Here is a 27822-nt window from a genome sequence, read left to right on the forward strand (position 1 = left end):
GGGCCGGCCGCACCTGGCGCTCCAGCTCCCAGGCGGACGCCTTGCACAGTGCTCGCAGCGGGAGCCGGAGCCCCGGGAGCCCGAACCCACTGCGGGAGGGCGGCAACACGGCCGGCAACACGGCCGGAGCCACCATGGCCGAGTTCCCGTCGAAAGTGAGCACGCGGACCAGCAGCCCGGCGCCGGGTGCCGGTGCCTCGGCGTCTGTGCTGCGCCCGGACCTGGGCTTCGTGCGCTCCAGCTTCGGGGTGCTCATGCTGCTGCAGCTGGTGAGCGCTCTCGGGGCGCTGGCTGGGGTGGGGTTGGGATCCCGTCTTTGTCTGGGGTTGCGGGGAAGACTCCGGACCGTCGTCCCCTCTTCGCGTCCAGCACCTCCCCAACCTTACTTAACCCGGGGCGCTTCCAGGATGGATACCCCGCCATCTCCCTCGAACCTTCTCACCACGGGGCGGCCCCATTGCCACCCCTGCTAGTACAAGCACTGGGCACGCGTGATCGGGGTGCCCGGGTCCAGCACCCACCATCGCTGCCCCGAGTGGTCACCAGGGCCACACAGAAGCGCCTACCTGAGCTGCAAATCCCTGCGCCCGGCTCTGTCCTTATCTGTCTCCTCCTTCCCTGCCCCCTCTGGGCCAGAACAATCTCCAGCCCTCCAGGGGACCCAGGCCAAGGCAAAGTCCACGCTCGGCCCCCTCCTGCCCAGCTCCAGCGGTTCCGCGCAGCCGCGTTCCGGAGCTCTCCGGTCCCAACTGGAGCTAACACCGCGTCTGGCATACGCGCCCGGGCACAGCCCCGAGGGCCCCCGCGCGGCGGGCCCTCTGGCTCCCTCTGGGTGACCTGCCGGGTGCCAGCCGGTTTGGCCGGCCCCGCGGGGCTAGCGATATCGCACTCTGAGCCGAGGAAGGATTTGTGGGAAGCCAGAGGCGAGACTCCCACGGTTCCCAGATTCTGCGAACTCTGGCGGAGGCCACCGAAGGTTTGGAACGCCCCTCCACCTCCACCACCTGCTTCGGGTCTGGGCGCTTTCCGGTTTCTTCCTGTGGCACCCTCTGTGTGTCCCCCCACCCCCACCTGCTGAAGGCCTGGTCCATCTTCAGAGCGTTAGGGTGGACTTGGAGATGGGCTTGGATCCAGTTTCCATTACCGTCCAGCGAGTGGGCCTTGCCCGTCGCCCCCCTCACTGCTGGGTCCTGGCGAGGCTGCCAGGCCCAGGCTGGAGAGCTGGGTGGTCACCGCGGTGCCAAACTCGGCTGAGATCAGGCGTTCCTCCCCACCCTTGCAGGGAAGCGCCCACCTCCACCCCCATCCATCCTTGGGTTCCTCCCCTTTGCGGCCTCCTCCCCCACCCTAGCCACGAATCTCCTGGAGGGTTTGTTTAAAATGCAGATTTTAGACTCCACCCTGGAAAAAAATGTGGAATTATTATTTTAATCTCAGGAAGCTGCAGCCAGAGATCTACATATTTTAACATATTTAACTCTTGTCCTAGAGTGGGGCTTTTTTTGCTTTGTTTTTTGTTTTTGTTTTTTGGTGAGATTCTCCGTCCTCTGTGCGCTGGTGACACCCTCCTCCGGGACTAATTTAAATCTGCTGATGGGTGCTGGGGCTACAGCTCAGTGGTAGAGCACCAGCCCGGCAAGGGGAAGTCTTGGTGTCCCTCTTTCCCACCCCAAGGCAAAAAACAAAACCCTGCAGGGGCAGGTAGGGAGTAGCTACTGACCTGGCCGCTGCTGCGCTTCTGAGTGCTGGCCTCTGGTCCTCAGTAAGATGCGTCTCTTGGGCAGATAGATTCCTGCCCTGCAGGGAGGAGCCAGGTGGTTTAGGAAACCCGGCCAGGAGGATTTCAAGCCTGCATTGAGGAAGGCTTCTTGGAGGAGGTGGCTGACTCTGAGGCAGAGGCAGAGGCAGGGAAAAGGACTAAGGGCAGGGCACCACGTTGAGCCTAGGCTTGGAGATGGGAAGGCGGGGGGAAGACGGATGAGTAGCCTGCACTTGGGGAAGCTAGAGCTGAAGAGCTCGTTCAGGTTCGTTGTGTGCATAAGCCCGGGGTCCTGTGCACCTCTGCCAGCCTGGGATTGGTTCTGTTGGCAGCTAGGGGTGGGTTAAGGTTGGGAATGAGGATGAGGATGGGTGGCTGTGAGGGTCCCCGATCCTTTTAGCCCTTGGGGTTCGGCTGAAAAACCAGGATCCCAATAAGGGAAGGAAAGGGACTGGAATAAGGGTACTGCTGTGATTTGTAGGGACCTCGGTAGCTTTCTCCAGAGGAGGCTTATATCCATTTTGGGGCTTCCTCGAGGGCTCAGCCCTGCCCTGAGCATCTGGGTCTCCTCACCCAGATGTAGGCATTGAGGTCAGCTCCAGCTCCTTTGGTGGAGCTTGCGGTTGGGTCATGGGTGGCTCCGAGACTCGGTGTGCCATACAAGTGGCTTCCTTTGCCCCCACCCCGGGTCTGGCTCCCCACAGTCTGGAAACAGAACCTCAGAGCCTTCACAACTCTGTGCTGGAGAAGCTGCTTCCTGAGCTGTTTCTGGGGCAATGGGTGGTTCCATTGGGTCTGAGATGGGGCTCACCCAACACACTCCTCCCTCTGTCTGGAAGGTAGGACAGCTGTGTTCAGAGGAGGCTCCAGGCCCCCTTCCCAAGGGCTTTGTGTCTTCTTCTCCATTTCACAGGTGAGGAAACCGAGGCTCAGAGGTAGTTTTTTTTTTTAAGACAGGGTCTCACTTTGTAGCTCAGGCTGGTCTGGCCTGGAACTCATAGCAATCCTCCTGCCTCAGCCTCCTGAGCACTGGGATTACAGGCATGGGCCATCACGCTGGGCTCAGAGGTAGGTAGTTCTTTGCTCAAGGTCTCACTACTGTCCTGCACAGGGGTGTTCTGGAGCGAGTGGTAGAGACCCCAGGCCCAGTGCCTGCCCTCCAGGGATCAGGGAAGGCTGCATGGAGGAGGCAGTAAATGAGAGGACACAGCTCCTTCTACATCAGATCCCTTGAACTTGCCATGGAGCCCAAGTGGGGCTCAAACTTGTGATTATTGTGCCTCAGCCTCCAGAGTGCTGGGATTACTGATGTGCACCACCCACCCCGCCTAGCTTTTTTGGTACAAGTTGCTTTCTTCACACCCCATGCATCTGAGTTCTCTTCCTGACAGAACAGCCCTGGCTTCTCCTTTTTAACCAAGGTAGAGTATTCCACAGGGTCACTGTAGCCCCAGCTCATTTAGCCCATTCTTGATTTTTCTAGAGGACTCAGGTTTTTTATTTTTTCATGTTTCTGGGGTGGAACCCAGGTCCTCACACATGCTAGGGGAGTGTTTGCTCTACCACTGAGCTACATCCCCAGCTCTGTTTTGTTTTGAGATAAGGTCTCACAAAGTTGCTCAGGCTGACCTCAAACTTGAGATCCTCCTGCCTCACCCTCCGTAGTAGCTGTGAATATAGGCAATGTTCTGCACCTAGTTCTCCATTGTGTTGTTAAAAATTGTTCTGTTCTTTGAAAAAATTATATACATGAATAGCAAAATATATGTCCAATTGTCTCAAATGGTAATCATTAAAATGTGGTCTTTCTCATCCCAGCTGCCCTCCACCCAGGTGCCCACATTGTGTGGCAGGGTCAAAGTGTGCATATTGCTACGCAAAACCTCACCTCACCTAAAAACATATACACAGGGCACTTGTGCATGTAGCAAGGCGTTTGTGCACACACCAGGCCTCGCTTTCCCCATGACGTCCCACTAAGAGGGTCCTAGGTCAGCACACTGTGCTGTGTGCATACAGTTTTTTGTTTCATACTTTATTTCCATAATTTATAACTTATTTACTTCTTCCAGTGCTGGGGATTGAACCCAACACCTTTGTACTGAGCTACATCCCCAGAACTTTAAAATTTTATTTTTATTTTGAGATAGTGTCTTACTAACTCGCTAAATTGACCAGGCTGGGCTGCAACTCAAAATCTTCCTGCATCAGCTTCCCAGAGTGTTGGGATTACAGGCATGTGCCACTAGGCCTGGCCAAAATTTTTTAAAAAATCTTTTTAAGTCTGTTTTTATTTTGTGGTGCTGGGGATTAAAACTGGGGTTTGGTGCATTTTAGGCAAGCGCTCTACCACTGAGCTACAGCCTTGGCCTCCCATTCATTTATTCATTCACGGCCTCCCATTCATTTATTCATTCATTTATTTATTTAGACACAGTCTCACTCTGTAATTCAGGCTGCTCTTGAACTCACTATGTTGAGCCTTGAACTTGTGATCCTCCTGCCTCTACCTTCCACAGCCAGGCATACATCATCACGCCCAGCATCCTGCCTTAATATTTTTAATAGGTTTCCAATGTTTGAGAATAAAACAAAGTGGAGGGCCAGGGATTTAGCTCAGTGGTTTCGCTGCCTGCTGTGCAAGTGCAAGGACCTGAGTTCGATCCCCGGTATCAAAAAAAAAACCAAAAAACAAAGTGGAGAAGAGCAAAGGAAAAAAATCTCTGTTCCCCTTTTGGTTTGAGCTGAGGACTTTAAGCTTATTCTGTTTTCCGTATAGCATTTAAAGACTTAATCTAAGGCAATATATGTAAACATGGTGTCCAGGCCTACTTTTCCTCATTTTACCGCAGAGGTAGTTTGTCCTCTGCATATTTCCTTGTTCGTGTAAACATGTGTCTTTTTTCTTGGTGCAGGGAGTGCTATTGCTTCCTTTTATAACTTTTGTTTTGTTTTTTGAGATGGTGACCTGCTGTGTAGTCCAGGCTGTCCTCAAACTCACAATGCTCCTGCTGTCTCAGTCTCCCTACTGCTGGAATTACAGGTGGGCACCACCAGGCCTGGCCTTTTGTGTCTTAATATTCTATTGTGCAGTCGGGGTGTGCTCTGTGGCCAGTTCCTTTGTTGACAGACGCTTGGGTTTTCTATTCTCTTGCTGTTTTACACCCTGCTGCAAGGGATGAATGGCACTGATGTGTCTGCGCTCTGCGATACATTTCCAGAAGTGGGGCCACCTGGACAGGGTGCCTGTGCATTTGTGATTTGGACTGAGATTGCCAAATGTCCTCTGTAGAGGTCACAGGCCCTTGGGGCAGGCGCCTGTCCCCACAGCCTCTAGCGGGGTGATTTCACAGGCTTCTGGATGTGCAGTCCGACAGATTAGAAGGGCAGGTCAGTGTAGTATTATGTTTCTTACTGCTTAGGAGTGAGGTTGACCTTTAAAAAATGCTTCCAAGCCCGTTATATTTCCTGGTCTGTCTGTATTGTCCTGAGTTGTTGGTCTTTGACTTGTCCAGCACCAGGAGCTCTAGGAGATTTGCAGATTTTTTTTTTTTTAAACTTTCCTCATAGTTCTTTAACGCCAATTTCATTACTGAGTTTTTAAAATTTCTGTTTTCCCTTTCTTATTCCCATTTTCTAAAGAAGTTAAACATAAAAAACAAACAAACAAACAAAAAAACGAAGTTAAACATAGATCCTGGCAAGTTACTCATCATCTGTGTTAATCACATCCTAAAAGATCACGCAGAGAAGGCAGACTCAGGGTGGGCCATCAGGTCCAACATCTCACCCAAGGGAGGCCTGAGACTATGGCTGGACCAAACCCTGTGTGTACTACCATAGCTATGAGAAACACTTAATTTATAAATTGGGCACAGTAAGAGATTTGCTAACTAATAGTAAATAACTAATAATAAAGTAGAACAATTATAGCAATGTACCATAAGTTATACTAAGTTATTTGGGAATTAATTATTTTTGTTTTATTTGGTTTTTTTTTTTGGTACTGGGGATCGAACTCTGGTCCTTGCGCTTGGGAGGCAGGTGGCAGAACCACTGAGCTAAATCCTCGGCCCAGGAATTAATTATTTCTGGAAATTCTCCTGTAACATTTTCTGACTACAGGTAACAGGAACCACAGAAAGCAAGACTATGGATAAAGGAGAGCTCCAGAACTGGGGTGAGGTCTTTGTCTCGGATGTAGTAACATGGTTACAATATTCTTGCATTTAATTTTTTTTCTTTTTGGTACCGGGGATTGAATTTGGGACCTTGCACTTTCGAGGCAGGTGGCGGAACCACTGAGCTGAATCCCCAGCCCACATTTAATTTTATAGCTAGCTGCTATTGTGATAGTCCAGGTTTCCTGTGTAATAGTGATTGACGTTTTCTTTTAAAATGGCAGCATTTGCGTGATATATATGCAGGTCCGTCACTAGGGACTGTTTAATGTAAGTCAGGATACATTGGTGCAGCGAAGACAAAGGTACCTTCCTACCTTCAAAGAAATCAGGGAAAGCAGCTCTGTGTGGCAATGGGCAGTGTTGATGCTGTAAGGCCAAGTGAGAAAAGCAACACACAGAGAGGGGTGCGTGCAGAACGCAGTTGTCTGCGTGGAGGAAAGTATGGCTGTGTGTGAGCAGAAGGTACTATTCTTGGAGCACACAGCAGCAAGCCATAGCCCTGAGCTGTGTTACTGGCCAGGTGGCCTTCGTCCTCGAGGAAGGAGGACATGCACGTCAGGGAGGGACAGGGGTCAAGTGTGTGACCTGTCCACATGCAGTGGGTGGTTGAGACAAGGGTGGGTGTGACCATTCCTTGTCAGCTGATGAGCGGGTCCGGGTGAAATTCTAGGCAGATGGGGCCCCATTTCCCACCCTGGATGGTCTCAGGGAGCTGCAGTCCTCACACTGGCCTCCCTGGCTTTGGGGAACCTCTCTAGGTGGTGGCGGGAGGGAGCTGTTTTTCTTGGCTGCACAGTGAACCCAGTCAGGGTGTTGACAGAATGAGCCCGGCCCTTTGTTGCTGGGCTGGGTCAGAGTTTGCCCAGGAAGAAGACCAGGGTGGCAGCCAGGGTCTCAGCAAGGAGGTGAGGGCGGAGGCACGGCCGGTCAGGCAGCAGCAGCAGCGTGTGAGCAGCTGGAGATACACATGGGCTGCTCTGGCACATTCCAGCTTTAATTTAGAGGGAGGGCAGTGTCAGGCACCTAATGAGCTTTTCCATCCCAGCCATCCTGTGCACAGGAGTGGTAGGAAGGGGGCCCCAGCCACTGCTGCAGTTGAGATGGCGAGGCTTACTCAAATCACCTAGAATGTCAGTGCCCAGGACTCAGGACTGAGGAAGACCCTGAGTCACGCTTTACAGCCCCACTTAGAGAAGGCTACTGGGAAGTTAGCCTCCAGTTGTCCCCTGTCTTTGATGCCTCCTCCAAACACAGTAATCTTCCTGGGCAGGTGTTTGAAAGCCCTGGAGCCAGCCCAAGGCACAGCCACAGTCTCCTCCCTCTTCCTTGTGCTGTAGGGACCTCTGGCTGCCCAGATCCTGGCACAGAGCAGGTCCTCAGGAGAGTCTGTTCAGTGACGGGGTGACCACTTCGGCCACTCACTCGCCCGATTTTCAGATAGCACAAGGGAGGCCCAGAGCTGGCGAGTGCTGGTTCTGACTTGGCTCTGGGCTTCCTGAGGAGCGGGAATTCCAAGGTGCCTTCCTGCACCCTCCCTGGCACAGGGAGGGGTGGCGTGTGGTGGTGGCGTGGCCGGCACAGGCGCCCGGAGCCTCTGTCCCCTGCCCCTTTGTCTTGTGTGACACAATGAGTGGCTTTATGTCCCCATAAAGTCCCTTTCAGTGTAGGGAGAAGGACCAGGGCGGGGGTGGAACCTGGGCCTGGCCAGGCCAAGTTCTGAGTGTCCTTGGGCTGCCCAGATGTGTTCTGAGTGAGGGGAACCCCAGGACAGGTCACCTGGGCCTCAGTTCCCTGGATGGTGCAGTCAGGGGGAAAGGGAGGGCTAGAGAAAGAACTGCCATTTTGGTAACCCAGCCATCACTGGCCCTCGCCTTCACAGTGTTGCTAAAATATTTGGTTTAACTAAGCAGGTGGTGCACACCTATAATCCCTGCACTTGGGAGGCTGAGGCAGGAGGTTAGCTCTAAGTTTGAGGTCAGCCTGGGCTACATAATGAGTTCAAGGCCAGCCTGAACAACATAGCAAGACCTTGTCTCAAAAAACAAAACAAAACAAAAAACCCTAGAACATTTGGTTTTATTCCTAGTGTTGGAACCAGAGATCTCACAGGAAAACTCAATTTCCGAGTGTTGCTTAAAGAATTAGCATTTCCGGCTGTCCCAAGCCTGAGTCGCCACTAGATACCAGCAGATAGCTCTTGTGCTCCAGAAACCTCCCCTGGGCAACCTCAATCTTTTCTTTGAGCTGCCCATCCCGGCAGCTGCTGGGTTTAAGACCCTAGTGTCATCCTCCAGGCCTGAGGTGCCTTCTCTCTGCCCACCTCCCAGGCTCCTAGCTCCTTCATGCTGTGATCCACTTCCCACCACGCCCTGGACTCTCCACCAGCCACACAGTTGCTGTGGCCTTTACCGTTTCCTTCAGGTCTCTGCAGAAGACACCTGTGAGCTGACAGGGATAGGTGTAGCTTCCCATCCAACTTCCTCATGGGTCACAGGAGGAAATAGCTCGGAATGGTTGGTGACTCTCCCAAGGCCACACTGCAAATCTCCCTGGAAGAGAGGAGGATGAAAGAGTCGAGGTGCTATTGTGGGGTTGGTAGACCCTTTCTCCACAGAGGGAGGGGTCCTGGAGGAGGCCTGAGGACAGTGGCCGCACTCCTGTTCTCATGTAGGGGGAAGACGGAGGTCTGATGAGTAAAGAAAGGGTCTGCCCATGGCCCCAGCCCAGCTGCCTCACTGGCAAAAGTGGGCAGCACTGGCACTCACGGCCTTTAGCAAGGGGACCCTGTGCCTGGGGCTGGTGTTGGGATCCTTTCTACCTCACTGTGGCAGCACATGTAAGCCAACCACCTCAGGAGAGCAGGAATGACTCCACCCGTGTTCCTAGACTTCCAAGTGATGGGGACCTAGGATGATTTCAGTGTTCTGCTAACCACTTTCCCATATTACTTCATTTACACCTCAGAGCCACTCTATGAAGTAAGCACATTTTGGAGGTGAAGACATGAAGCACGGAGAGGTGAAGTCTCTTGCCCGAAGTCACTCTGCTACTACCTTGGCAGGGCCTGAGCTTGAACCCAGAGAGTCAGCAGGCCAGCCTTCCCTGTACCTGACACCAGTGTGACTACTTGGTCACAAGAGAGCCTGGCACCCTGCCACAGGTAGAGGAAGCAGTTCTGAAAAAGCTCCGCAAACTGGGTGGTGTAGTTAAAACAACAGAAATGTATTGTCTCCCTGCCCTGGAGGCTGGAGTCTGAAATCAAGGCGTTGACAAGGGCGGCTCCTTGAGGAGGCACGGAGAGAAACTGTCCTGTGCTTCCTTCCCTCCTGGCGTCTGGTGGTGACTAAGTTAGTCCTTGGCTTGTGGACATGGGCTCCTGCCTCTGGCTCTGTCTTCATGTGGTCTTCTCCCTGGGTGGGTCTCTGTGCCCCAATTTCCTGTTCCTATAAGGGTAGTCATGGGATTGGGCGCACCATGATCCAATGTGACCTCGCTTTAACAGACCCTCTCTCCAAATCAGGTTTGGGGTTAGGACTCAGCATAGCCCGGGGATGCCGTTGCCACCACAACACGAGGTAACAGGGAAATCCTGCCCTGAGTCACAGAAGGGCACACACTGCACACAGCAGGCCACTGGTCGTGCTGTCACAGCAGGCAATTTTTGGGGACAGTGGCAGGGCTGTGCTGAAGCCCGGAATACCTCCTGGCCGGGCATCCGTGACGAATCCTCTGCTCTGGCCCTGCAGGTGGTTTCAATAAAAACATTGCCCAGTTGTTTAGAAACCCTCTGGTGATGCAGAGGACCTGTGGATGTGTCCTTTTGGGCATCACAGTTCTCATTTACCTGCAGCACCTTCATGGGGAGGCCTTGCAGGGGCCTTGAGAGTTTGGAAGGAGGGAGAAGAAGAGGTTTGGCTGTGTGTGTGTGTGTGTGTGTGTGTGTTTGGCACACATGTGTGAGAGTATAACACAGATGTACATGTAGACACTTTTGGGGACACTCCATAGGGACAGATGGACACAGGACACAGAGCCCTGCTTTTCCCAGGGACCCACATGGCCCTCCCTCACTTCCTTAGTCTTTGCCTTCTCATCACCTTGCTGTGAGATTTCTTGGCCCCTATCTACAGTTGCATCAGAGCCCCCTCTTCTCAAGTGGATCTCTCTCTGTGGAGCTCACCTGCGACCCATAGGGTCCCGCTTCAGGGCTGTACCCAGCTCTCCTCACCGGGTGCATGAGAACTGGTGCCCTGCTGTAGTGGGTGTGCAGATGTGCATGGTGGAGCCTAGAGAGAGAGTGCTTGGGGGCTTGTGGGCAGAGGGATCTCAGTGAGGCCCTGGCGGGTTTCCTGCCTCAGGCTCTTCTCCCAGCTGCCAACCACAATTGTTCTTGCTCTGGACAGCGGCCTGAACCCTCTGATCAGCTGACAAGTCTCCTGACCTTTTCTTCCTGCTGGAGTGGGGACCACAGCAGGTGGATTCAGTGGGCCCCAGCTGTGAGGGGCTCAGAGGTCTGTGGCTTCTGGAGCTGAGTCCTGGGCAGGGGCTCCAAAGAGGTGAAGGGTCAGCGGACAGGAGAGTTCCCTCTCCTGAGTGGGGTCTCCCTGGGAACTAGTTTGTCTGGTTCTGATGGAGGAGTGGACCTTCTTGTTTTGGAGCAGACGCAGAGGTGGGTGGCTCCCTGGGCATCAGGCTAGGTAGCACTAGAAATTCCCACTGCTTATCTAGGCTTCATCTCCTCAGGTTGCCTTTGTGGATCTGGAAACCAAGAGTGGGGCTGGAGGCAGGGCAGGGCCGGCAAGGACAGGGTGAGCCCGGGTGTGCCCTGCCCATGGAGTCAGCTGAAGAGCCCTGGTTTTTTACACATCACTCCGGAACTCATTGTATTAAGGCTTCAGGGAAGGACAGATCTGGGTTCCAGTCCTGCCCTGCCTTTTACCCATGGTGACAAGAGGCATGCCTCCTGAGCTTCTGTTTGGAAAGTGGGGGTAACAAAAGGTACAGACTGATGAGAGGGCCACAGGGGAGCAGAATCCCCGCCCCATGCAGGTGCAGAACAGGAGGCACTAAGTGCTCAGTTCCCTCCACAAAGCCAGTGAGTAATAAATGGCACAAGGAACTGGCAGGCGTACACGAGCATAAGCATGGATTGGTCTCTCGATTTTCAGTTCACTGAATTTTCTGACTTCCTTTCAGATGGCTGGAACAAGGCAACACATGGCAGTGGCTCCTAGGAACTTGCTGGAGATAAAAGCTAGTTGTTTGGCCTTGACATGCCCAGTTCTCACCTGGAGAAGGGGTGGAGCATGGCACTTCAGAGTGCTTATTTGTTCTCAGAACGTAACCTTGCTGGGTGTGGTGGTGCATGCTTATCATCCCAGCATGTGGCAGGCTGAGGCAGGAAGATGGCCACAAGTTTGAGGTCAGCCTGGACTACATAGCAAGACCCTGTCTCAAAAACAAACAAACAAGCAAATGGAAAAGAACATAACCTTACTGAGCACTGCGGTTCCTGGCCTCCCTGATGTGTCTGTCTCAGGCCAGGTGACCTAGGGGTGGTAGGGACCCTGTGGGAGCCTGTTCCAAGGCATCGTGACCTAGTCCTCACTAACAAGGCCCTGTCTCCAGCTGGTTGTGTAAAGTGGGTCCCTGGGCACCATACAGCCTGCCTGTGAGGTCAGCTGTGGGCACAGGTGGGGTGGCAGGGTCACCTTAGCACGGCAGAGTGGTCCAGAGCCCTGGAGAGACACTGCCCTGGGCCTCCCACTTTAGGCTGAGGCCCACCCTTGGGTACTTGGGGGATGAGGCCAAGAGGGCTGGGTTCTGACGTGTTCCACAGATGAGGACAGAGAGAATGACTTCCTCAGCACTTGTTCGTTGAGTATGTCATGTGTACTGGGTGATTTTGGGCCCAGGGGCTGGGGCAGTGAATAAAACACAACTTCCTCTTGTGGCTGGAGGTCTGGTAGGCCCAACTCCCTAGTTGTCACACAACCTGGCAAGGGCCCAGGGTTTCCCCTGCCACTTCAACATGGGCCATGCCCCTTCTGGGAGAAAGGGGAGGGAGAGGAGGAAGAAAGGTGGTCAGGTTGGCCGAACTAACTCTTGGGCAGCTCAGGTGCTGGCCATCCTTGTCCTGATCCCACATGTGTAGAGGTTCCATGCAAAAAGTCCCCATCTGGTCCTGGTCGGTAGCCTGGCATGGGGGCACCTGCCAGGCAGCTTAGCTCTGGATCATTCACCCTCAGGTGAGTGCTGCCCCCTGCTGTGTGCTGTGTGTGTGGGGGCTCACACACCTCAGTAGCTGTTGCAAGCAGCCAGGGTGACCTGTCACCACAGACTAGGGGCCAGAGGTGTGCCTTGCTCCAAAGACACTTATCTGGTTTGGTGGATGGCTCCACCCTAGGCTGCTGTTCAGGGGACGAGAAGACAGCCCTTCCTCTTCTGTGTGCCTAGATCAACAAAGAAACCTTTCTTCAGAGCCCTGTGGTGGACTCTCCTGTCCTCTCCGTGGCCAAGGACTCTGGAGAAAGTAGGACGCCCCAGCCTAGAGATTCTCGGCCAGCAGGGAAGGGTAGGAAGGGGCCAGGGAGGCCTAGAGTGGCCACACATGAGGTCCTGCTCCCTGGCCCTCTGAGTTCCTGGCCCTGCCCCAGAGCAGGTCCTCTGCAGCCTGCCAGGCTCCCCAGGTAGTCCCACAAGGGCGGCCAGCAAAGTTCCCCATGTAGAATTCCCAAGGGCTGGGGCTTGTGCAGTCTAGCACACTTAGCCTCTTCTGGAATAAAAGCAAACACTTTCATTGTTCCCATTATGCCACATGATCTTTAAGTAGCCTAGTGGGCTGGGTGTGGCCACTGAACTCATTTTACAAGTTCGGATCAAAGCTCAGGCCACTCCAGTGAAGCGGGGAGGGGTTTAATCCAGGTACTGGCCAAAGATGGGAAGGACTGACCGAAGACTGTTCGCCATCAGGCTCCTAGGGTTTGGGCCCATCCTGCCACATGGGAATGGGGGTCCCTTGGCCTCTGGGAGGTCCAGTGTCCCTATAAGATGACTGGTGGCACTCAGGACTGTCAGGGGTCAGGTGGGAGGTCACCCACAGGCCCTGGTGATACTCACTTTGGGGACCAGCTGGGAGGAAATCATATAGGCCATTCTTTTCCCGCCTGTGGGCCAGTGTGACTGGCCACCTCTCAAAGCCATGCTGGTGACTTGATCTTCCTTCCAGAGTTTTTGGTGGCCCCTGGCAGGGAGTCGGTCCTGTACTGGGTGTAAGGAGGCAGCCATGGTCCTGCCCTCAGGAGTCATAGTCCGGGGAAAGAAACACTATGATATTGTTTCCTGGATGATAGGTGCCTGGAGGTCCTGTGAGCACAGGAATGGGGTCTGAAGTTCACATTTCAGGAGCGGGGCAGGTGTCCTGGAACACGTACTATCTCAGCCAAGAGAGCCCCAGTGTCACACAGCACAGTGGAGATTGAAAAGAAATAAGGTGGGGTGAGGTGGCACACACCTGTAATCCCAGCACTCAGAAGGCCGAGGCAGGAGGATCGCCATGAGTTCCAGGCCAGCCTGGACTCCACGGTCAGTTCAGGACCAGCCTGGACTCCATAGTGAGATGTACACCAACAACAAAAAGTAAGAGGGACCAGGCAGAGGCTCCAGCACAATGGTATCCTGCAGGAGCTGAATCAGTACCTGACTAAATGAGAAATGAGGCCGAGGCCTGGGGGCCTGCTCTCTTGCCTCCAGCCAGAACCGTGGGGCTCTGGGAGACTCTGGCCCTGTCTCTTCCCTCCAGGCACTGGGGCTGCTGGTGTGGGCCCTGATTGCCGACACTCCCTACCACCTGTACCCAGCCTATGGCTGGGTGATGTTCGTGGCTGTCTTCCTCTGGCTGGTGACAATCGTCTTCTTCACCATCTACCTGTTTCAGCTGCACATGAAGTTATACATGGTGCCCTGGCCCCTGGTGGTGAGTATGGGCTGGGGAACTGAGGGTGCCAGTGACAGGACCATGGTGACCTTGCCCAAATGAGAAGGGCCAGGTGCGGGTCAGTGACCTCCTCACTGGCCCTCAGCTGACCTGTGGAGCAGGTGGGGAGAGGGTTGATGTTCAAGTGTGTGGTTTTCTGAGAGCTACCCTTGAAACTTTGTCCGGGAAGGGGTGGGGGTGGATTCACAAGAGGCCATATGGAATCTTGAACCTATTTCTCTTTTTTGAGGGTGGTCAGCGTTTGAGTGCATTGTGTGGGTGGTCAGTGTCTGGCTGCTGGACCCCACGGGTAGCTGGAGGCTGGGGCCAGGCCATAGGAAGCCTTGGACAGCCCCCTGGGGAGGGCCCTGCATCCCAGGAGAGGACTTGAGGGGCTGGGTTTGCCTGTCAGTCTCCTTGGGGGCACAGGACTGAGAGGAGGGTAGAAAGCATTCTGACCAGACAGAGAAAGCTGCTGAGTTTTTTTTTTCTCTGACCTGGAAAACCCCTGCAGCTGGGGTCCAGCCTTTCAGTTAGTAGAGAGGCACATGATTGTAAAACCAGCTGGGCTGCACTAGGCAGCATTGTTTGCAATTCAATAACTTTTTAAGCAGAGGAAACGTGAGTCATCCTCCAGACAGAATGGGTTTGTTAGATCTTGACATCACTGCAGGAGCCAGGCAGGTGTGCAGTCGTGGCTGGGCTTGGGGGAATAATTTGGAGGCGAGGAGCTGGTGGCCCGATTTTCAGGCTGAGGCTCCAGCCCCCTAGCCCATGTTCCCAGAGCCTCTAAGAAAGAAGAGTCCTGAGGAGCTGGCAACCCCCGAAACTCTGAGGGGGGATATGGGGCTCCCAAGCAGCTGTCTCTTCAAGAAGGCTCCTCCATCTCCCAGGCCCCAATGGCAGGCGCTGTTTCCATGCTCAGGGCCTTTAAGAGATGGGGAGGGAGGACTTAACTGTAGGCACAGAAGGCTGGGTGGGGTGGGCCTAGGCAAGGCAGGCCAGTGAGGAGGGACAGGAGGTTTCTAGAAAACCCTACAGGCATTGGTCCAGGGGGAGCCGCCTCTCCTCAGCTCCACCTGTTGCCTGTAGGACTGCAGGCCCCTTGGTGCCAAATCTTGTTTTTGTTTTTTCTTCTTTGTAGTGCTGGGGGTGAGGGGATGGAACCTAGGGCCTTGTGGATGCTGGGCAAGTGCTCTACCACTGAGCTACACCCCAGCCCTCCAAGAATTTTTAATACAAAAATTTTATATGGAATTTTCAAGTTCTTGTAGGAAATCTAGTTTTAAAATGTTGGCAATTAAAAAAAAATCCATGGACAAACTAAATGTTTGAGGGCCATCAGTTTGAAGACTTAACTGGCTCCAGGGGAACTGCACGTAATGGGGGCCTGGATACAAGCCGAGGGCTCCTTCCTGCCAGTCTGCCTCCGCATCCTGATAGCAGCATCTGGGTCCTCTGAGGTCCTGACCCTAGGATCTTAATCTCTAAAGGGTGCCAAGGTTCCTGAAATTAAGTCACCTTGTGCTTTCCTCCCCATTCCCCAGTTCATGATCTTTAATGTCACTGCCACTGTTCTCTACATCACTGCCTTCATCACCTGCTCTGCGGCAGTGGACCAGACGTCCCTGAAGGGCTCTCGGCCATATAACCAGCGTTCTGCTGCCTCTGTGAGTAGGCCCCTCGGGGATAAGCCTGGGTCCCTGACTGAACTCATTGGTCCCCTTGGTCTGAGGCCAGGCACCTGGCACCTCCTGAGTGGTCACCACATGATCCCTCAGTGGGTCTCAGGAGGGAGCCACGCTGCCCTCAGGCTTCCTTAATCCCCAGTAAAACCTGGAGGGGTGCCGGGCGTGGTGACACACACCTGTAATCCCAGCACTCAGGAGGCTGAGGTAGGAGGATCACTGAGTTTGAGGCCAGTCTGGGCTACATAGTAAGTTCAAGGCCAGCCTGGACTACACAGCAAGACACTGTCCCAAACAACCCGGAAGAGTTTGGGAATGGTGTGTGTGGTCAGTGAAAGTTTGGGATGGGACCAGGGATTTAGCTCAGTGGTTTTGCGGCCTGCTGCGCAAGCGCAAGGACCCAAGTTCAATCCCCGCTACCAAAAAAAATGGGTTAACTAGAACTCTGCTGAAAATCAGTTGTGACACACTGATTTATGGTCAAATGTGCACTTGAACAGTGTTAACTATGGTTGACAAGGGCACATTGCAAAAGTTTTGGATTCGAACAATGTCTAGGATTTACACGGTCTCCTATGAAGCCCAAACTTGGCCATGTCAAGTGGCCAGAAAAGTGTCTTCAGTCCCCTCTGTACCTGTCAGGCTTCACTCTGCAGGGCTCTGTACACTTTCCTCTTAAAAGAGGAAGGAACCTCTAGCTCAGAGAGGTGAAGGAATGTGCCTGGAGGCATGGTCATGTCCAGGGTAGGGCAGCCTTAAATGGCTTGTTTTGTTTTTGGTACCAGGGATTGAACTCTGGACCTTGCACTTGCAAGGCAGGCAGCAGGACCCCCGAGCTAAATCCCTGGCCCTTGAATGGCTTTGAAGTTAGTGAACAGGACAGAAACGTGGAGCTTCTGAATGGAGATACAGGTGTGAGTGTAGTGGCATAACTGGTTCTAGAAAATTCCAGGGTGGCTTTTTTTGCAATGCTAGGGACCAAACCCAGGACCTTATGCAAGCTGGGGAAGTGCTCTACCACTCAGCTACATCCCCAGCCCTGAATGTTAACTTTTAAGAATTGAGCCCTTGCTAGGTGTCTAAAGTAGGACCTGGTCCATGGTCACTCCTTTCACTGTCCAGTTTGATACTCTTGTTTGTGGTGCCACCCAGCATACCTTGCCTATGTGAATCTAATTCTTTCTCACTTGGATGGAATGGGGGCATCCATAGCCCCAAAGCAAGCAGCTGTCCAATGAGTAGGGCAGGGGTGGGGTAGGGGCTACTGAAACAGCTTGTCCTGGCTAATGGAGGGTGGTGCCCTGGGTTTTACTCAGGGCCATGTGGGGAAACCTGGGTGTCCTCAAGTTTGCCCAATACTATGTCCTACTCTGTCCATTCTGACCGCATCGGCACCCCTCCCCTAGTTCTTCGCCTGTCTGGTGATGATCACCTACGGAGTGAGCGCATTCTTCAGCTTCCAGGCCTGGCGAGGAGAGGGCAGCAACGCAGCCACCAGTCAGATGGCTGGTGGCTACGCCTAAAGCACCTGTGCCGTGGCCCACCCTGGGGCCGAAACTGCCACTGGGTCACAGTGCAGGGACCCAAGAGCCCGAGGCAGGGCCCTGTGTGGAGTCAGCCCGGTGGGGCCACACCTGCTCCTCCCTGGTCTCCCAGCTCGCCTAAGGACACAGGCCTGAAGTGGCTGTGAGGGCTGGCAAGAGCCAACAGCTGTGACTTCTCCCCCCCACCCCTTATTCAGCAGGTGACGGGGGTTGTGAGGCTTCAGAGGACTTCAGCATCCCAGGCTGGGGGCCACCCTTCTCACCAGCACTAAACACACTAACAAAGACATAGATCTGCAGCCCTGACCCGCCCTAGTGTGAGCCTAACAAGCCACTCAGACTTATCTTAGTCTTTGTTCCAGGAGAGGTGAAGAAGCCACACAAACCATTCTTTCTGATTCTCCCCTCCCCACAGTAAACCTGTCACCTGTAGGGAGACCGTTTACAGGAAGACAGGATTTCAGACATCCTGGTTATTTAACACGGATCGGTTTTAAGCACCTTCTCAATGACGTCAAACCTCTCCGGGTCCCCCTCCCTCGGTCAGTCTCAGCTGTAATTTTCCCTTTGGGAAAAGCCTACATCAGTGCCACTGCTTTCCCCCTCGCTGTTGATTAGTCACATGGGACACGGAGGGAGGGAAATAGGACTTTGCCTGGTGAGCTGTCATGTGGTTGGTCATGACTTTGTTGTATATTTTTTTACAAAAATAAAGATGGAAGAGCTTATTTGGAAAAGATGTGGGGAATCACAGTTGTTGAATTGTGTTAACTCCAGGCAGCTGCAGGATAAGACCACGGAAAGAATGGCTGTCACAGGGCAGCTCAAGCTGTGGGGTTACTCAGCCACCTCTGTCCTGAGGGAGACACCTTCCTGTCTGCTTTGTTGGAACAGTCCTGGCAGAAGTTCAAAAGCACCTCATTTTATTCCTAAGTATCCCAGGGGCTGGGGATGTAGCTCAGTGGTACAGCGCCTGCTCAGTATGCTTGAGGCCCTGGGTTCAGTCCCTAGCATCACACTGCACACAAATAACAAAAAGGTTTTCCAGAGTTAACAATATTTAATTAACACCCTGGCTTTATTAGGCAAGTTAGGTGATCTTACAGATACAGTATTTCAATACTGTTAACTACCTCAAAAATTTGTGAAGCTCCAAGATGACACAAGGTAGCTACCACAAGATTCTGAGCTGGTACAGACATCTGAGCTCTCCTAACCTTATTTTTCTGATACCACTGGGAAACACTCAATAAACCAAAGAGATTTCTAAGTACCCTGTGATCACCCCCACCCCTTTTTATTTTTTTAGGAGACAGGGTCTCATTGTCTAGTCCAGGCTGGCCTCAAACTCTTGGCAATCCTCCTGCCTCAGCCTCCCAAGTGCTGAGATTACAAGCATGCATCACTATGCCCAGCTCTGTGGTCCTTTTAAGCTGGCAACAATGAAGAGTCAAACAGCTGTGGATGACCCATTGTGTTACTGAGGGATGGGGATCACAGGAGGCCCATGTCCCAGTTTATGCTGTGTCCTGGTATAATAACAGCATCTCTTTACTCTCAATGTTAAAGTTTGAATAATAAATTATAGTCATTCCAGTATCATGGTGAAAAAAGATTTTGATTTTAAGGAAGAGCAACCAAGTTTGAGGCTTAAGAGAAAACAAAATCCCAGACAAGCTACAGCCCACCTGGTTTTCCAACACCTAACATGTCCTGTTTTAGGGCAGACGTACAGACTTCGGCTCTTCACTGCTGCTTCCCGGGGGTGGAGGGTCCTAAGCCATAGACGAGCACAGCTACCTCCTGGGCTGATCCTAAATATCACTCTCACCCAAGGCCATCCCCAAGTCCCATCGGAGGAAGTGTCTTAGTGGACAACAAAGAGATGAATTTCTAGTTTAAGAGAAATATGCTGGACATGGTGGCACATGCCTGTAATCCTAGCTATTTGGGAGGCTGAGGCAGCGGGGATGGCAAGTTAGAGACCAGCCTGGGCAACTTGCCAAGACCTTGTCTCAAAATTAAACTAAAAAGGGTGGGGATGCAGCTCATGGCAAAGTGCCTGCCTACCTACCTTGCATAAGGATCAATCCCTAGTACTTGGGGTCAGGGCGGGGGGGATCTGCTAGCCTACTTAGAATATTAAACTATTAAGACAGGGTCTCACTATGTAGTCCAGGCTGGCCTCAGTGAACTCACTATGTAGCCCAGGCTGGCCTTGAAATCGTGGTAGTCCTCCTGTCTCAGCTTCCCAAGTGCTGGGATTACAAGCCGTTTTTTGTGTAGAAAGGGTGAAAAGATAGTCTGCCTTTCTTTTTGGTCTTTCTTCATTATTTCATCTCTGGACTTGTTGCTTGCCTTTTCTCAACCAGGCAGGCTGACCAACAGCTCTTACCACCTGCTTCCAATGCGTTGGCTCTGATGGATGGTCCTACTTACAAAGCAGCAGGAAGGGTAGCCAGCCTAGGAGAGGTGGCACAGATGGAGCTGGCTCTGAGAGTGACTTGGGTTTGGAGGGACCAAAGCACTACTAGCTGTGTTGGTGGCTACATTGAGGAGCAGGGATGACTCATTTAGAGTGATGGTTCTTGTAAAACACCTCAAATTTTACTCATGTACAAAAGTAAGCAACGCATTAGTACAGAAAAACACATAGCTTATAGCTTGTCCTTTAAAACCAGAATGGCCACGTGAAGTGAAAAGAAGTACAGATTCTTATTTTCACTATAAAAAATGAAATCAAAAGTACACATTAGGAATTGAACCGTTTTTCTTCTTTGCAGAGACGTGACTTCTAGGTTGGCAATGGTCTACCAAACACTGTGCTAAGTCAGAGCTGACAGGTGACCAGCAGAGGGTCCACGGCCCCAACTCATGCTGAGCCAGACAGGGAGCACCATGTTGGCAGGAGAGGTTTGGACAGGAAGAAGAAATTGCAGCCTGTACCTATTCCAACAGAAAGGCTTGTACAGAAAAGATTTAAGCAAGCATGCAGAAACACTCTTAACATGCTCCAACAACAGGACAGCATTAGTTTACTATGATAGAAAGATAGCTTTAGTCTATCTACAGCACATGCATCCACAGCAATGTAGAAAGCACTGTTGCCTTCACAGCACTGACAATTACAGAGCACACAGCATATAATACTTTGATCTTTAAGTGGGTAATCATGGAAGTTCCAAGATCATATCCACTAGGTTAGCCTGAGTATTCATCTATAAAAATATTTTTTTGAAAATAATGTTTAAAAAGAGACTTTTAGAAACAGGGAGACTACATCAGGACCAGAAGAAGATGGTGTTTCAAGGACTGCAGACGTGAGGCAGGAGTGGACTTTTAATGGAGCTTTCAGGAAAAGGGCATTTCTCCCGGTCACTTCCTCCAGCCAGTACAGGGGTCATAGGAGATTCTGAGATCTCAGGCTGGGCAGCTGTCTCAGGCCAGTGACTCCCTGGATTAATACTTTCTAACAAAAACACCACTGAGGCTTAAGGTCTGAAACCCTGACCTATGTAAAAAAGTGCTATGAATACACAAAAGGACTCATGCAAAGCCTGCAGGGACAGTGGGCTCCTGTACACTGCTGGCAGCCACACTTGCGTGCACGCTGGGGATGGCTGACATGGGGTTGCTCTAGAGCCTGACTCAGAAGCACCTGAGTGAGGTGTCCACAGGAGAGAAGCACTAGGGTTACTAAATACAGGAAGGTTATTTGGGAGAAATGGGGCTAGAAGGACAAGGTCATGTTTTTGACCCACCCACCAATACTTAACATGAATGAAGGGCTGCAGTACAGTCAGTCTTTCCAAAATGCACTCTTCGGTTGTCATCAGCTGAAGTCTCTGAGCTGTTTAGCTGGTGACATCCAGAATGATCCCATTCATTACCTAGTGCCGCAGATTGTTCTGGGAAGCTGGCATTGCAGATGATTTGCACAACGATGTCACTACCAAGCCACTGCTTAAATCCAGCCCCCGGCCTTCCTTTTCCTAACCAAGAAAAGAAACAACTTCAAGAGGTAAGGAACAGAAAGAGGCATTTTCTGGTTCAGGACCCAACCTGTGGTGTGGGGAAGGGGCAGCTCCTGGTGGCATAGGATGGGGAGGTAGCTTAGTTTTGCATTTCTGCACAACACTGGCTGCGGGTACTTAAAACATACACTGCTCTTCACTGGAAAATATTTATTATAAAGAGCCTATGAGACAAAAGCAACTAGCTCTTTGGGGGTTTGTCTTGATTACTTAGGGACCCTAAGGGTGGCACCTAGGCCCATAGTACCAAAGCATGAAAAAGTCCCTGCATGAATGGGTCGGCAACCCCAGCCCACCCTCACCTTGCTCGCCATTGGACAGACACTAGCTAGTTGGGGGGCGCCAGGAGGAAGCACAGGAGATAGCTGTATTCACTGGGAATTTCCCAGTGGTTCAGTTGACTAGATAAACGATCAGTTGTAACTTACTGCTCTGTAGTCCAGAAACATTTCTTTAAAAGCCAGAAAATCTGTAAATGTGAGCAGCATGTCAAAGATGTCACCAGCCACTTCATCTTTATGGTGCCTGTAAAGGAGAGGGTGGCAGCTGCAGGAACAAATGGTAAGACAGAACTTCTCTGCAAGATCTGAACACAGATGGTGAGGGTCACCCACCCAGACCCAACACCAGGTCTCTCACTGGCAAACAAAGGAGGGTGTTTTTATCTCGGTCTCAGGAAGGAGGGAGCCAAGCAGTTGAGCTGGACTCACTGTAATGTTGTCGTGAAGGCTGCCATGCTGAACCCTGGGATCCGTTCCAGCAGCTGCTCCTCAATGTACTTCTCCACTAGAGAAATCTGTAGCAGTGGGAAGGATCATGGCAGAGCAAGCTTTAGGGAAACAGGACTTGTTTTCAGAAAGCCCATTTTCCAGCCCTTGGCAGGCATCTCTGAGATCCTATTTTATGAACAAGCTCTGTGCTAAGTACTGGTTATGCAAGAGGGGACTATGACCCAGGTCCTGCCCTGGCTAAGTCCTGCGCCTGCCTGGTGCCCAGAGGGACATTTGGAGGTAGCTGTGTTATCACAGGTTGATCACTCTACCCTGGGTAAAGGCAGAGAGCACCAGGGCTCCCCCTCTTCAGCACAGGTCAGGAAGGCAATGCGTAGGGGGTCCTCTTCCTGTGTAGACGGGATCTGTACAGACTGAATGTGTGAGCAACACACTTGGAGGCAGCCATGGCTCCTCCCAGCAGGATTCCTCCATGATACCTGCTTCTGTGTTTGGAAAGAAAGTCCTAGAGATGCATAACTCTTCTTAGATAGATGAGGTGACCCCAGGAGGCTGCAAGAGGCTTCAGGGCACGGTGTAAGGACTCAAGGGTGAAGAGCTGAGGTTCTTGGACTCCAGTCTTGTTTTTTCCACTACCTAGTGAGTGATCTTGGTCTTTCACATTTAATAGCCATGTGTACTTTACTGAATTATGTAGGAGAAAGCATGAAAATAAAAAGGTTTGTCCAAAGCACATAAATGGAAGGGATGGTGAACTGTACTGCAGCTGAAGCCAGGATTACAGTGAGGCCAAACTTCTTTTAAGAAAGAAGCTGAAAGCTCATTAAATATTGCCCCAAAGCCTTTTGGAAAACAGCCCCAAGAGCAAAATGAACTAAAACAAATTCTAATCAGAATTCCCGGCAATGTACTACTAGCATATTTTAAAAGATGTGCAAATTTCAGCCTCTTTTGATTCTTTTTTTTCCTCCGGTACCTGGGACTGAGCTCAGAACCTTGTGCTTGCCAGGCAGGCACAGCGCCACCCAGCTACATCCCTGGCCCCAGCCTTTTGATTCTAAACTCAATTTTTTCAGTACTACTGGTCATTGAACCCAGGGCCTTCACACTGAGCTACATCCCCAGTCCTTCTTTATTCTGAGACAGGATCTCATTAAGGCCCAGGCTGGGCTGGAACTTGCAGTCCTCCTGCCTCAGTCTCCCAGAGTGCTAAGAGTACAGGTATGGTGCCTAACTCTTAAATCCAAATTTTATTTTATTTCATTTATTTATTTATTTATTTATTTTGGTACCGGGGATCTAACTTGGGTCCTTGCACTTGTGCAGCAGGCGGCGAAACCACTGAGCTAAATCCCCAGCCCTTAAATCCAAATTTTAAAGGAACACTAGTGTCCTGGTAGAGAAACACAAATCTACTTACATATTCATTAAAAATGGGTGTGTAGGTGAGTTTATTCTCCTCTGTGTCTTCAAACTCCTGGTAGTACTTGTCCATGAAATTTCTCTGTAGTAACTGGAACTCATCATCTGAACACAATAGGGAAAATGTATTCTTTTTAATGGAGGCTAAAAGCCACCCTGTCTCAAAAAAAAGAAAACTTAAGATTGTGACTTAGCAGTATTTATGAATGTCAAAATGAATCCACAAGCCAGGAGTGGTGACATACACCTGTAATCCCAACACTTGGGAGGCTGAGGCAGGAGGATCACCTGTGCCAGCCTAAACCACATTGGGAGACTCTGTCTCAACAAAACAAAAACAAAAAAGAATCCACAAATGGGAACTCAAAACTCAGGAAAACAGATTCAAGTGAAGTTTGATATCTTGTTTTCTTCATGAACATTGTGTGCATATGGTTTTATATTCTGTTTTATGGCATGAAAATGTTAAAACACATCTAAAATCTGAGTGTGGTTGCACATGGCTATAGTCACTAGCACTGGGAAGGCTGAGGCAGAAGGATTGGGAGTTTGATGTCACTTTGGTCTACACAAAGAATTCAAAGCCTGCTTGGATTATAGGTAAAACCCTGTCTCAACAACAACACAGAAAAGAAAAACACTACCAAAAACCAAAATTACTCTTACCCCATGTGAAATAAAGTAGGTATTTCACGAAGCTTTGACAAGCGCTCCATATTCTAGGTGCCCTATTGTGGAGTAGGTCCCTCAGGCCCCCAAATCTATGGCGATTAATTGCTTTAAGCCTTTCAGCGCTGTTTCTAAGTCAAATCTTGGTAAGGCTCATTTAACATGAAACTGCGCTCCATTAAAATGTACATGTAACTTGATATTTTCTCTCTTTTTACAAAGTAACCCTTCAAGTTGATTTCAATATCCTTAAAAACAAGGGTCTAAGAAGTAAATAGAGATCAGGTTGTGGCATGGGAACTTACCCATGATAATGTCCTCTAAATATCCAACCACAGCATCAAATTCTGCATCCGAGGCAGAGGAGCTGAAAAATATGCCACGATTAGGTGTTGATTCAAATAACTTAAGTTTTTTAAAAATTATGGTTATTTTCCAACATGCACAAGGGACAAAAGAATAAATAGCAAGATGAATTGTCCGTTGACCAACTATGACCTATAAGTTAAATGTAATGATGGTTCCACTTTGACAAAGCTTGACAATGAATTACAAAACACAAATAAGGACAGCTGAAGCTGGGTGGGATATCTCTAGGCTCCTCCGCAGTTATTTCCTATGGGCTCTACTCAATGCACCGTGGCTATCGCACCATCTCCATCTGCTGGTCAGCGCGAACCTGGCGGGGGCGAGCACCGGCCTACAAGGGGATTTCATCAGAAGGCGCTCAGGGAAGGGGGTGCGGTGGAGGGTTATCTGACCCAAGCCTTGGTGGGTCAAATTCGCCAGGTTTTGCTGACGGCTAACGTTCAGGCCGGAGGACAGTGATGGAGGTGCTGATATCCGGGTGACCCCCGCCCCGAAATTCTGTCTTCCCCGGAACTGAAGTGGAGCCTTGGCTGTCCTCTAATACGCCCCCGACCGCCCAGCACACCCACTTTGCAGGGCCGCGGTCGTCACTCACAAGGACTGCGCCAAGTTCTCCTCCTCCAGAGTGTCCATCATCGCGGAGCCGCATCTACCTGCGCGGGTGCTCGCGCTCCTCGGCCTCTTACAACGTCCACGGCCCGAGCTCAGCCTCGGCTCTATTTCGCGGAGCCCGCACCCGCATCGAGGGCACGGCGGCCTGCCGGCGTGGGGAAGCCTTGCCGCCCAGCCAGCTCAGCACTTCTGTGCGAGCACCGGCTCGGGCGCCATTGCCGGGCCAGGCAGCACCGCGAACGCCGCGCCAAGGGTCCAGACGTCTGTTACAGACCGCCGTGCGCTGTGCCCGCCTTCATCACCATGGTTACCACAATCCTTCACCGCCCGTAAGCTCTCAGTAACCAATCACAGGAGTGCGTTAGATTGCTGGGGGCGGGACAACGTTGGGAGCGGATTTCCGGGATAGGGAAAGTTGAGGAAGGACGCTGGGCTTCAGTAAATCTGTTGTGGATTGGCGAAGGAGTTCACGAGCCGTGTAGTGACTAAATCTCCGTAGTCCTCATTTTGTGGATGAAAGAATAGAAGACAGAAGCCTCAGTTTTCTCACTTGTAACTTGGTGGTCAGTTGCACCTTGCAGTATTTGTGAAGATTTACGTAGTGGAAAGCGGGTTTTAAGAGCATTGTAAATTGGCCAGTCTCTAGAAAACCATTCTCCCCTCTTGAATCAGATAATGTACACGCCTGACTTGCACGAAAGTTACACGCCCACTTGGCCCCGTTAGAGAAGTCCCCACCGCAAGAATTGGCTACCTTATAATTTACATCATAACCTTTACATCATAAAGATTATTAGGCAGTAAATGGCTTCTTGGTTAATTATGCAAGACAAAAGTTACATAAGACAGTTTGAGCAACACAATCACAAATCCTAAAACTGCTACAGGAAGTCTCCATGAGGATTTCTCTTGATTTGATCACCTTCCTAAATCATGGGGTCGGAGTGGAGGAATGAAACTTGATTTCATCTGTTCTGGTTATCTATTGCTGTTACAAGCTGAAAATTTAGTGGCTTAAAACAAGTTATTTTGCTCACCAGTCTGCAACTTGGGCAGGGCTTGGCGGGGACAATTAATCTTTCAATTGTCAGTAGGGCTTCCAGGGAGCTCACTCACATAACTGGCAAGTTAGTTTTGGCTCTTTCCTGGTATCTCAGTTGTGGATATTGGCCAGAGGATTTGGGGCCGGGGTTGTCTTACTTTCTCTCCATGTTTGTCTGAGGATGCTTGGGTTTTCTTACTCCATGGTGGCTGGGGCCAAGAAGTACTGTATTTCAAGAAATAGAAAGTGAGAGCTGTCTTGTGCTTGAAACTGGTACAGTATTATTTGCATTGAATTCTACTAGTCAGACAGGTACAGAGATAACCCAGATTTAAGGGAAGGGGCATAAACCTCATTTTTAGAAAAATGTATGTGTGCTGGGGATTGAACCCAGGGCCTTATGCATGCTTGGTAAGCACTGAACCACTGGAACTACAACCCCAGCCTCTAATTTAATTTCTTCTGGAACTGGGGATCAAACCCAGGGCTTCGCATGACCCTAGCCCTTTTTAGCTTTTGAGACAGGATCTTGCTAAGTTATCCAGGCTGGGCTTGAACTTTTGAACGTCTTGCCTCAGCCTTCCAGAGTGCTAGGACTATAGGTGTGTGCCACCAGACCCTGCTTAAATGACGGGAGGAATGCCAAAGAATTAAAAAATCCATTTTACCATTCTTGATTCTAGGAACAAAGGGAGATAGAGAATAGGTATCCACATATGTATTCAGCCATGTGCCAGATACTATGCTCAACATTTACAAATAGTTTTGTTTTGAAATATTTGAGACTGAATGAGAACCCCCCCAACACCCCACCCCGTAAGGTGAATATAATCTCCATTTTACAGACTGGGAAATGAAGGTTTAGTGAGACTATAGGTTGATTCTCACTTTGAAGGACCCAATCAACCATCATGCTATATATAGCACCTAATCCCTGGGTCATTAAACATACTTGTGGAAATCAGAACATACTTTTCTGTTGAAAACAGAATAGTGGTCTTTTAAATTAAAAATTGACAAATACATTAAATCATGCTTTCCCATTAATAATGATTTTAAAAATTCTCTGTGGATTAGCATTAAGAATTTTTCTAAGTGAATAAATAGCAAACGAACAACAGTGGCTAATCTTGGAAAGAGCTGATCTTAGTTGGGCAGTCTGTTTTCATGGATACACATTCAAGACAGTTGAAATTAATTCATAAGTCATTTCCTGCTGCAAAAATTGTTCTAGTTTCTGTGATCGAATCACTGTTTCTTGGCACTCTGCACTGGCACCATGATTTTTCTCCTGCTTTACATCATTCACAAAAGGTGGCAATTCGCTAAATTTTTTTGGCTGGAGCCCTGAATTTCCCAAATGAATCAGTGGAGAAATGCCGTAATTTAATTTTTTGTTTTTCCTGCTGCTAATGCTGTATCAGCAGTAAAAGTCTAGTGTTTAATCTGTTAAAATGCTTACATTCAGTGCAGGATATAAATCTGTTTACTCTCTTCCACAAGTGCTTGCCAATCCCTAATTTTTTCTCTTCTATGTGGAGTAAATATCTTTCCTTTGAAGTAGTTACACGATTACAACTTTGCTTCCATCCTGGATGGTTTAATATTAAAGTCTTTTTGTTTTATAGTCTAGAAGTTAAGAGCTGAAAAAGTAGACCAACTTAGGAACAAAGTTCAAGGGTACATTTCTAGAAAGCTGACAGGCTCCTGCATTCCTGTGATTACTGGCGGATCATTAATTCCATCGATTTTTCTCTATTTCTACTGAGTTTACAGATCACGTTTACCTCTCA

General features: G+C 50.5%; 3 protein-coding genes across 6 annotated transcripts in view; 1 reads left to right on the forward strand and 2 right to left on the reverse strand.

Annotated features, from left to right (window-relative positions):
• Positions 1-1308, reverse strand: part of Ccl22 (C-C motif chemokine ligand 22) — an 84548-nt gene extending 83240 nt beyond the window's left edge. For both annotated transcript variants that reach the window (XM_021257004.2, XM_087206266.1), the window contains exon 1: positions 567-1308. The gene's annotated coding sequence lies outside the window, so the exon portion shown is untranslated. The remainder of the gene's footprint in view (positions 1-566) is intronic.
• Positions 1-18746, forward strand: Pllp (plasmolipin). Of its 2 annotated transcripts, none has more exons than XM_021257018.2 (4): positions 1-269; positions 13745-13918; positions 15466-15588; positions 18460-18746. In XM_021257018.2, the coding sequence occupies exons 1-4, from the start codon at positions 135-137 to the stop codon at positions 18535-18537; spliced, it is 510 nt and encodes a 169-aa protein (XP_021112677.1). In that variant the 5' UTR covers positions 1-134; the 3' UTR covers positions 18538-18746. The 2 variants fall into 2 exon arrangements, with proteins under 2 accessions (XP_021112677.1, XP_004843229.1); XM_004843172.3 differs by lacking the exon at positions 18460-18746 and adding an exon at positions 17013-17889 and having other exon boundaries at positions 10-269.
• On the reverse strand, positions 18206-26805 carry Arl2bp (ARF like GTPase 2 binding protein). 2 transcript variants are annotated; one of them, XM_004843171.4, is made up of 6 exons: positions 24971-26805; positions 24312-24373; positions 23336-23442; positions 21895-21980; positions 21613-21709; positions 18206-21142 (listed from the first exon to the last, which is right to left on the reverse strand). In XM_004843171.4, exons 1-6 carry the CDS (start codon positions 25009-25011, stop codon positions 21041-21043), a joined length of 495 nt encoding a protein of 164 aa, XP_004843228.1. In that variant the 5' UTR covers positions 25012-26805; the 3' UTR covers positions 18206-21040. The 2 variants fall into 2 exon arrangements, with proteins under 2 accessions (XP_004843228.1, XP_087062385.1); XM_087206259.1 differs by having other exon boundaries at positions 24945-26509.
• Positions 26806-27822: the final 1017 nt, after the last annotated feature.

Source organism: Heterocephalus glaber, unplaced genomic scaffold (assembly GCF_053883595.1).
Source record: "Heterocephalus glaber isolate CG9 unplaced genomic scaffold, H.glaber_assembly_v1.0 deba00000071, whole genome shotgun sequence".
NCBI classification, from domain to species: Eukaryota; Metazoa; Chordata; class Mammalia; order Rodentia; family Bathyergidae; genus Heterocephalus; species Heterocephalus glaber.